Here is a 10,207-nt window from a genome sequence, read left to right as displayed (position 1 = left end):
TGAAAGGCAATGAGAAGGGTTTCGAGGTTATGTTCATAGCAGGGAGAGAGCATGGATCTGCTGGGAATGGGCAGAGACCCTGGTGATGAAAGACAGGGAGGAGGTCAGGGTGCTCAGTGCCACCTTCATCCTGCTATTTACTGGTAAGACTGGCCTTCAGCAGCCCCACCTGCCCAAGACCAGTGGTGAGGTCTGGAGCAAGGAAGAATTCCTCCCCTTGGTGTAGGAGAATTGGGATAGGAAACAAGCTGGACATGCACCTAAACAAGCTGGATGCCCCAGGCTCCATGTGGAACTCTGGGTTTGGCCCTGAGCTCCCGAGTCCAGCAGGGAGGCTCAGAGATGACCGAGAGACTGGAGCATCTGATGGGCAGGGACACCTCCCACAAGACCAGGTTGCTCCAAGCCCTGTCCAACCTGCCCTTGAGCACTTCAGGGATGGGGCAGCCACAGTTTCTCTGGGCAACCTGTGCCAGGGCTTCTGCTGGAGAGGAAGAGGGCTTGGGATGTCTCACTGTGCGTACAAACACCTGACGTGGGATGTGGAGAGGACAGGGCCAGGCTCTGCCCCAGCACGTGCCTCCTCAGGAGAGCAGATCTCTGCCTGCAGAGGGGCTGCAATGAAGGTGATTTTTGTTCAGCGCAGCCACTGCTGCTGGGCTGGAACTGAGGCACCGTGCAATGTGCTAAATGCCCTCATAAAGAGGAGTAATTGCCTTGATTGCACATTGTTCCCCGCAGGCAGCAGTGGGGACCCTGTGTGAGAGCTTTGCAGCCCTGCCAAGGCGCTTCCTCTGTTCGGGAATGCCCTGCTGCCGGAGCACATGGGATCCCAGCCAGGAAACATCCCTGTGCTCCTAGCCTGCTGCTTGGGAGCACTGTCAGTGCCCAGGTTACACACAGCAGCCTTTCGCTCATTTTGGGGAAGAAAAGCTGTTTGAGGTGTGGCTGTCAGAGGTTCTGGTGCCGCTGGGATGTCGGAGGCAGCAGTTCCTGTGGCACAGCTCCAAACCACATGTACAGGATCTGTGCTGCCCTTGGCGAGGCCCCACAGCTATAGGAGTGGAGTTGAAGTCAGGCCAGTGCAGAAACTTGGCCTGAGCTCTCCCCCACCCTGAACAATCCCATTTTCCAAGCAGCAGGTAGCTGTAGTCAGCTTGGGGGAAAAAAAGGGGATTGTTTTTTGGTTTGGTTTGGTTTTTTTGTTGTTCTTTTTTTAAAAAAGGAAGGTGGAACAATTCTTTCAGTCTAATCCTCTAACTGCCTTGAGGCTTGTCCTTCTCCTTCAGCCCCAAAGGGGAAGCAGGAGTGTCTGATCCTCCAAAATCTTGGTGTCTGCAGCTACTGTGTGTAACTGAGCTCCTTACAATAGTGCCAAAGGACTCCCCCCCTGAAGGAATAAGGAAGGACTCTTGTGGAAGCTGTGCTTCTCCCAGAATTGCCTAGGTTATGTTGGAATGAGCAGTGAATTGGGATCACCTGCCTGGTGCAGGTGTGGGCCAGGCACCCCAAGCCTTTCCAGGCCGTTGGCAGCTGTGAGGAGCTGCTGTGCAAACCCCTGGAAAGGCAGGTCATGAGAGCTGCTTTCGGAGGAGGAGGGATCTGAGGTGCTCAGGCAGCTGCAGTGCTGTGTCCCTGGCTCCTTCCCATCCCAGACACAGCTCCAGACAGGATGCTGTTCCCTCCAGCTCTCTCCGTGGGGCTGGAGGAGCTGCAATCCCTTCTTCAAATGAATGCAAGGACTGGGGGGAATGAGGTGGTGCATATTTTCCACACGTTCCAGCTGAACCTGCATCTCTGTGGCTCCTCGTTCTGGGTCTTTCAGATGGTCCATCCCTGAGGATCATTCCCATGGAAAGCAGTGGGATGGCACGTTCAGTACTGGAGAATTGTGTTCCCACTGTGAGATGCTCTGGATGGCAGAAGATGAAGAGCTCTCTCTGTACTGGCTGGGACAGCAGCAGATGTTCCCTGGGGCAGTTTCTCACAGTGCAGCAGGGTCTTGTTTTCCACAGTTTTTCCTTCCCCTTGTTTTAGCCCATCTAACAGCGTCCTCCTGCTCTTGTGCCTCATTCCTCCTCCCTCCTTTGTGTTTACTGAGTGTGGATCAAGCAGCTAAGGTACAAACCCAGCTGTAATCAGAGTAAATGCTGTGCTGCAGCCAGGGAACATTTTATTTCTTCACTTTCAGTATTATCCTTTATTTTTTCCTGGAGGGAAGGCACAAGCTCTAATTTCTGTAGCATCAACCTTTCTACATTCTGACAAGTTAATCAGAAGTCAGGATACTAAATGAGCAATCAGCTGAAATGTGCTGAATCACTGTCACCTTTAGTCTGCATTCATAGACAGCATTTTCCTTTTTTAGCTTTGCCTTCCATTGAATCTGCAGTTTCTCCCTCTGTTTGCCTTAAGAGACTTACTAGTCTGACGCAGACAGCAGAGGCAGGCAGGGACCAGTGCTGCTCTGGGCTGGCAGAAAAGACCCTGCTGGTTCCACAGTCCCATGTCTCTTGTTCCTCTGAGGGGGTTTTCACCTTGGGAGTGTTGTTAAGGGTTTTCCTGCTGAAATTTCAAGGAAAAGGAAGTGGTAGTGGCTGTCCATCCTTGCAGCACTGCTGGGAATGCAATGACAACATCCAAGTCACTGGGAAACTGATTTTCATTAACTGTCCTTTGGTTTTGCTTGGATTTGGTTGGTTTTTCATCGTTTGGAATACAGGAGGGCAGAAACCTGTTAAATCCATGCTGATACATCTGGCATGTCATTAGAGGAGCTGCTCCTAATCAGCAGCTTCAAGCAGGAATTACAGTAATTATGTGGGAAGAAATGCAGTGGAGAGGATGGTGTTTCAAGGCTCCTTCCTTCAAAGTGTGCAGTCAGGTGCCTGTTGAGCAGATGGAGCCGCTGTGAGGCCACAGCCAGGGGATTTCTGCTTCCACCTGGGAAAAAGGTCTGGGGAGGAGAGGGCCTTGAGTGATGACTGGCAGTGAAATGGAGCAGGTAGAGGGCACTTCCCAGGCTCAGGAGAGCTTTGTGACCCGCACTGAAGGGCCTGCTCCGTCTTGGGTTTCAGCCTCTAATGGATGCACTCTGTTTATTGGATGCACTCAGTTTATTGCTGCTTGGCTTCTGCACAATATGAAGCCAAAAAGCTGCTCAAGAGAGCAGCACATTGAAAATAAGCCCTGGAAGAGGCTTTAACTGCTTGTACAGTGAACCCAGAGCAATCCCCCATGCAGTGCAGTTAGGGATGGATGAACTTTATATAAACACTATCACCCAAACAGCAGTTTGGATGCTTCCTTTCTTCCCCCCCTTCCCTCATGGCTTTGTCACTCTCCTCACAGAATTTCCTGCGCTGCCAGAACAACAAGACAAACTACAACCTGGTGTGTGAGACGCTGCAGTTCCTGGACTGTATCTGTGGGAGCACAACTGGGGGGCTTGGACTGCTGGGGCTCTACATAAACGAGAAGAACGTGGCCCTGATCAACCAGACCCTGGAGAGTTTGACTGAGTACTGCCAGGGGCCCTGCCATGAGAACCAGGTAACGCACACAGAGCTGGGAAAAGCATCCCCCTTCCCCCCTGAACCCGGCTCTGCTGGCCTTGGCTCCCTCTGCCACACTGGTGTTGTCTTAAAAGTGCTGCCTGCTTGACTTGCCCTACAGGTTGGGGGATTTTTTCCTTTATAAACCCATCACAATCAACTTCCCTTTCTCAGGGCCTCCTCTGAGGAGTCAAACCTCTCAAGCAGTAGAGATATTTCTGCTTTGCTGGGATTTAAGCTGTTTTATTAGATTTGACAGACAAGGGAAGCAGGGAATTTTTGTACTTCATAGAATCTCACAGAATAGTTTGGGTTGAAGGGACCTTAAAGACCATCTGCTTCCAAGCCCTGCCATGGGCAGCCACACCTTCCACTATTGCAGGTTTTTCCAAGCCCCACAATATACTGGGCAACCTGTGCCAGTTTCTGCTTATTTTCTCCATCTCCATGCTGTTTGAACCACAGCATTGTTAATAAAGACTGGGATATGACTTTTCAGAAAGTCTTTGAGTTTATCAGTCCTTAGAAGTGCCTTTGCTTTGAGTACTCCCAAGGAATTTAGAGCAAAGCTAACACACAGAGTGGAGGTGACAATGGTCAGATGAAATCTCATCTCTGTGAGGGAACACATGAGGCTGTGCATGCCAGGTCGTGACAGTGTCCTTTCTATCAACCAGGTGAACTAAAACCCTTTAGGTGTAGGTGTGGAGCTCCATGACAGAGCAGGGCTCTGGATTTCAAGGCCAGCAAGCTGCTGTTGCTGGAACATTTTAGTTCCAGACCCTTCCAGAGGCAGGGTTCAAGGGTAAGCAGAGGGTTACGGAAATTCCCGTTCTTTGGGTAGACAGGGCTGAAGTAGGTGTTGATTGGCACACCTCAGATAAAGAAAGCTCTCCCTAATCTCAGTAAAACAGATTCTTCCGTAGCTGCATGTCCAGCCTGGCACTCTGGTATGGAAATGCCTCGTTTATCAGCTGTGGGGCTTCCTGAGGTCGAGGGGTTCCAGCAGGACCATGGCTGAGGAGAGGAAAAGCTTGGAACAAAATACCCTAATCTTTTGTTGTTGCACTGCCTGGAGCCTTCTGTCCAGCTTATCCATCTGGAGGCGATGACAGAGGGGACTCTGCTGCTCTGGCGGGGTCACCAGCCTGGGCTGTGTTTGTAGTGTAGACAATTCGTGAAGTCTGATGAATTTTCTTTGGCCAGAACTGCATTGCTACTCACGAGTCCAACGGCATTGACATCATCACGGCCTTAATTCTCAATGACATCAACCCTCTGGGAAAGAAGAGGATGGACCTCGTGTTGGAGCTGAAGGCAAGTGCATGTTTTGTGCAATTCACGCTCACAGTTAAGATGAAACACAGTTTTACTGTTGGAATTATGTGGGTGTTTATTATATCCCAATATTCCTAAGTGCCAAAAAATTATATATTTCAAAGAGCTGGAGGCAGTGCCCAAAGATTGATTGTCACAGGTATTTCATCTTTTAAATGGTGACATGGAGCCACCAGTTCTCACATGGGGGATGCAACAGTCAAGATAGGCTGAGGAATCCTAAAATAAGTTCCTGTTAAAAATTAAAAGCTGATGAAAACTTCTCTGTTGTGGCTGAGCTTTTACATACACAAAGGAAGTGAAATTTCTTGTGTTACAACTAGTTTCCTAATACTTTATTGTTGTTGTTTAATCAGTTGATGATAAATCATCAACAGTTCTTTAGGGCTGTTCACACTAATGCTGAAATTATTAGCCCTGGTTTCAAAATACAGGAGCAGGTTCCCTTCTAGCAACAGCAGTCCCAGAGCACTCTTGCTTCAGCCTCTGTGTTTGAGAAATATTTCCTTTCTGACTTGCTGCCCTGCCTTGCACTGCAGCGTCTCCTTGTTTTCCGTTGCCGACTCACACCATTATTATGGGTAATGTGGGTTTTTTATTATTGTAAATAAAAAATGCTTTTAGACTCAATTAGCATTATACTTCAAAATTAAATACTTTTATTGGGTTTTATTGTCAGGCATGATGGATTTTAATCTTAATTGTTCGTATTAAAGTAGTCTGGTGCCTTGTGGTAGTTTCCCATTTCCTCCCCGTGTTACTTGGCGTGAGGAGGCTGCAGAGTGAGCTCAGTTAAAAGCAGCACAGCACGTCTGTGTCTTCAGCCCTGCCTGTCCCCTGATTTAATCAGCAGCATCTTGAGCAAAGCTGAGCTGCGCCACTTGGAAGCTCAGAGCTTGTGGTGATGCTGCAGCACCCTCAGAACAAGACAAAGTGAAACAAGCTTGAAACAGCAGCGTTTCAGAAATCCTAAACCTTGACTTGGGTTCATCTGGTGTCTTCCAGGAAGTCGGATTTGGGAAATAAACTGGTAAAGGTCAATAATTAGAGGAGAGGGAGGTTGGCAAGGTGAGGCTGCAGGAGTCCTGTGGTGGCTGGCTGGGACAGTCATGCTTTCCTGTGGCTCACAGTTGTACACCCAGGTTCTGACGCCCTTCTTGGCACTGGCTGTGGTGGCACTCCAACTGGGTACCCTCATTTTTTGGCTCCTGGCAGTGATTGTTGTTTCTCCCTCAGAACAATGCCTCGAAGCTGCTCTTGGCCATCATGGAGAGCAGGCACGACAGCGAGAACGCCGAGAGGATCCTCTACAACATGAGGCCCAAGGAGCTGGTGAGTCCCTGGGTCACTCCCAAGCCCCTGACTCCATTCAAGCCGGGTACTCCAGCACTGGGGGGACACTGGGATGGCTGTGCCCACCCCAGAGGCGCTGCAGGAGCTCCCTGGCAACTGGAAAGCCTTTCAAGGTGCTGGTTGCCTGAGCGTGCTATCCACAGGGAATGGCTCAGCCCATTTCCCAGGTATCACAAGTGATTAGGCAGGTTCTGTGGAGGAGAGATTCAGCATCCTGTGTAAGGCAGGGAAGGAGCACCAGCTGACACTTTGGAATCACAGAATCATCACAGAATGGTTTGGGTTGGAAAGGACCTTAAAGCTCACCTTGTTCCACCCCCTGCCATGGGCAGGGACACCTTCCATAGAGCAGGTATCCACATGTGGAAGTGATTTGCACAGGGGACACAGAAATGAACATTTTTAGTGCCCCAAGAGCTGTCCAGTAGACCATGGCAGGGTTTGGGGCTGGTTAATGCATTACCTGGTGCAAACACATCCAGGCCATGCCAAGAGCAGCTGCAGCACTGCCGATGTGTGTCACAGCTCGGAGCTGTGGCCGGAGGGCAGGACATGACAGAGCCTGAGGAGAGGGTTCCCCAGAGTAGGGGGAACCAAAAGCTCAGTTTCTTGTGTCAGTGAGCTGGGCTGAAGCTGTTTATCCTGGATGTTGAGAAACATGTCCGTGCTCTGCTGCCCTTGATCTTCTTCCACCCTTCGCCTAAGCCTCCTCTTCCCTGGCCTCTGTGTCCTTTTCTAGGTGGAAGTGATCAAGAAGGCTTATCTGCAGGGAGAAGTGGAATTTGAGGATGGAGAGAACGGGGAAGACGTTGCAGCATCTCCAAGGAACGTGGGACACAACATTTATATCTTGGCTCATCAGGTAGAGTTTCACCTGCAGCTTTTTTAGCACCATGAGTCACAAACTGGGAATAGCCAGAGTCTGCTTTTCCCTGGAGCTGTTTTCATGGCTCATCTCTGGGACAAACTCACTGCACGTTCCCTTGTTATCAGAGCAAATCCCAATCCTTAATCAGAAGCAAAAATCCTATAATACAAGAAAATTTGGGGAATTTTCTTTTATAATGGGGAGGAGGCAGGCTCTGGACTGAGTTTCTGAAGACATGTGACTCCATTCTCGGCAGCACTGAGCAGCAATGTATTATTTTTCAGCTGTATCAAAGGTTACTTTATACTCCCAAAGAAATTCTGCTCACTGATCAATTAAAGTGTAAGGAGAAATCTCAGCCCTTACCACTTCCTCTCTCTGCTGGAGCCCAGCAGGGCCGTTGTATTGAGAAAATGTGTGTTTGAAAGGTAAAAATACAAAGGGGAGAAAAATATATCTAAATCTACTTAAGATATTGGTGCTACATCTCTCACTGCATTAGAGGCTTCTTGTTCCTGTAGCATCTGAGCAGACAGCCCATCACTCTGCTGCAGGATGGATTTGGAGCATCCAGCAGCATTTTTGGAGCACTTCTCTGTGCATCTGCTGTGCAGTTAATGCAGATTTTCTCTTTGTCCCTGCCTGGATCTTTGGGTGATGAGCACCCCTTTGGGTTGGGGTGGGTGGAGAAGGACAGACCGAATGTGAATGTTCAGAAAGATTCCCAAGCCAGGCAAAGGGTGGGGAAAAGAGGAATACAACACTGGTATTAAAAAAATACATATTTGAATCATTCTGACTCGCTCCCAAAATAGAGCTGCAGGGTGTCTGGTTGGAACAGAACAAGCCTTCTGTCAACTTTGCCCTTTCCTAGCAGCTGACTGTGTACTATTTCTTTTTTTATGCCAAAAATCAGAAATTTAATATCACAGAGAGACATCTGGTGTCTCCCACTCCCTGTGCATTCCTTTCTTTCAGTTGGCTCGTCACAACAAAGAGCTGCAGAACATGCTGAAGCCGGGAGGTCAGATCGAGGGGGACGAGGCTCTGGAGTTCTACGCCAAGCACACGGCACAGATCGAGGTACGGAACCGGAGCCTGCCGGGAGGGGCTGAGCCCCTGGGCACGGAACCAGGGCAGTTATCCCTGTGGATACTCCACATGACATCCTGCTTGCGCTGCCCCTGTGTGTGGACTGCCATCCCTGACACGGAATGTCCCTGTATTTAGTTCCTTGCTGGGTGTTTGGCAGTGGTGGGGGGAGCTGTTCCTGAGCTGTCGTGTGTGGGCTCTGGGATGGAGCTGAGCAGAGCTCTCTTGGCAGCACAAGTGTGGCTTCACTTCTGTTACAATTTGGCCGGTGCTGTTGCTGAATCCATGAAGTTTGTCAGAGCTCTTGCCACTCTTTCTGGATCCTGATGGCAATTTGGCCTCATGTACCATCTTAAGAGCCTTGTAAAAGTAAAATTCTCATAAATAGGGAGATTTCCCAGGGAAGCTGTGGCTGCTCCATCCCTAGAAGTGTCCAAGGCCAGGATGGATGGGGCTTGGAGCACCCTGGGCTGGTGGAAGATGTCCCTGACATGGCAGGGGGTTGGAATGCGATGTGCTTTAAGGTCCCTTCCAACCCAACCCATTCTGTGCTTATATGGCTTCACAAAAGTCTCTGATAAGCAATACAGATATAACTATTATTCCTCATACTTGCTTGTGGCTAAAATTTACCAACATTCTTGAACTGGGTGACCACATTGCTCTGAAACCCATCCCAGCATGGTGCAGGATCCACTGGGCCCCTTGGCTCAGACCAGTACCGCTGGGATAAGACCATGGCGTAGAAATTAGTCTTGGGGCTAAATGTAAAACTGCTTTGAAAGGTAAAGGAAATGAAACCTCTGTCGAGCTGCTGTTGTACAGAAATTTGTCCAAGTTTCTGCATGTTTGAAAGAGGAGAGACAAAAAGGCAGAAATAGAAGTGTTTCCGAGGTAGGCAGGACTCACGAGGCTGCTGTTCAGATCGTCAGGTCGGACCGTACCATGGAGCAGATCGTCTTCCCCGTGCCCAGCATCTGTGAGTTCCTCACCAAGGAGTCCAAGCTGCGGATCTACTACACCACGGAGAGGGATGAGCAGGGCAGCAAGATCAATGACTTCTTCCTGAAGTCGGAGGACCTGTTCAACGAGATGAACTGGCAGAAGAAGCTGCGAGGTGCGTTGGTGTTGCCGGCGTGGCCGCATGGGGAGGCACCAGCAGCACGCTGGGGTCGGGCTTTGGGGATCTGGAGCGTTGACTGGGTAGCAGATGGTTCCCAGGGTGGCACCAACCTCGATAATTGTTTGCAAGAGCTGCTCCTCTGCATGAAGGCAACGAATGCTGGAGCAATATGGAGCCTCTGGAGGGGATCCAGGGGAGAGCGGGAGGAAGGAGCACAGGTCGTCTTTTTTAAGATCCAGCAGGAAGGAACAAATCTGTGGAGGCTTTGCTTAAACAAGAATGTGCAGGGAGAAAGGGAGAGGACACAGCTGAAGGAGCAGTGGCCTGTTCTCCTTCCCTGTGCTGAATTCCCACTTGTTCCACGGTGGGGTAAGGATGGGTGATGCAGCAAGGTTGGACTTGATGATCTTAAAGGTCTTTTCCAGCCTTAACGATTCTATGGACTTGGGCATCTCCAGCAGTGGAGCTGTTTAAGAACAGGTTAAACATGCATTTCCCAGTGATAGTGAAGTAGAACTGGTTCTTTCTCGGGGCAAGGAATCAACTGACAGGCTAACAAGTCACTCCCAACCCTGTCGTGATAAAATATCTGAAAGCAAGCATTTTCAAGCACTGATTTCCCTCTGAGATTCCCACTGGCAGCTAGGAAATCCTTTTTAATGATATTTTAATTCATGCACTGCCACCACGTCCCCCATAAACTTTCTATCTCATTTGCTTTGTTTTTTTTTTTTTTTTCTTTTTAAAAGCTGATTTCTTGTTTTACTAAAGGCCAGGTGTTGCAGCTGAGGCTCAGCCTCAGTGGGCAGTGGTGAGTGGTTAGAATTTGCCAGCAGTGACCCTCTGAAATGTGAGAGATAAGGCAGTAACTTCCTGCTC

The 10,207-nt window shown here is 49.5% G+C and overlaps 1 protein-coding gene across 13 annotated transcripts in view; it reads left to right on the top strand.

Annotated features, from left to right (window-relative positions):
* Positions 1-10,207, top strand: part of ITPR1 (inositol 1,4,5-trisphosphate receptor type 1) — a 142,505-nt gene that overhangs the window by 104,131 nt on the left and 28,167 nt on the right. For all 13 annotated transcript variants that reach the window (XM_027893803.1, XM_027893801.1, XM_027893796.1 and 10 more), the window contains 6 exons: positions 3,352-3,552; positions 4,761-4,871; positions 6,129-6,224; positions 6,985-7,107; positions 8,092-8,196; positions 9,130-9,322. In XM_027893803.1, coding sequence (XP_027749604.1) covers positions 3,352-3,552; positions 4,761-4,871; positions 6,129-6,224; positions 6,985-7,107; positions 8,092-8,196; positions 9,130-9,322 — 829 coding nt within the window. The remainder of the gene's footprint in view (positions 1-3,351; positions 3,553-4,760; positions 4,872-6,128; positions 6,225-6,984; positions 7,108-8,091; positions 8,197-9,129; positions 9,323-10,207) is intronic.

The sequence above is a fragment of the Empidonax traillii genome, unplaced genomic scaffold (genome assembly GCF_003031625.1).
Source record: "Empidonax traillii isolate 1590-97213 ecotype Southwest subspecies unplaced genomic scaffold, ASM303162v1 scaffold406:size580191, whole genome shotgun sequence".
In the NCBI taxonomy this organism is placed as follows: Eukaryota; Metazoa; Chordata; class Aves; order Passeriformes; family Tyrannidae; genus Empidonax; species Empidonax traillii.
Note: the sequence above shows the minus strand (reverse complement) of the source record. Positions and strands in the feature narration are given on the sequence as shown.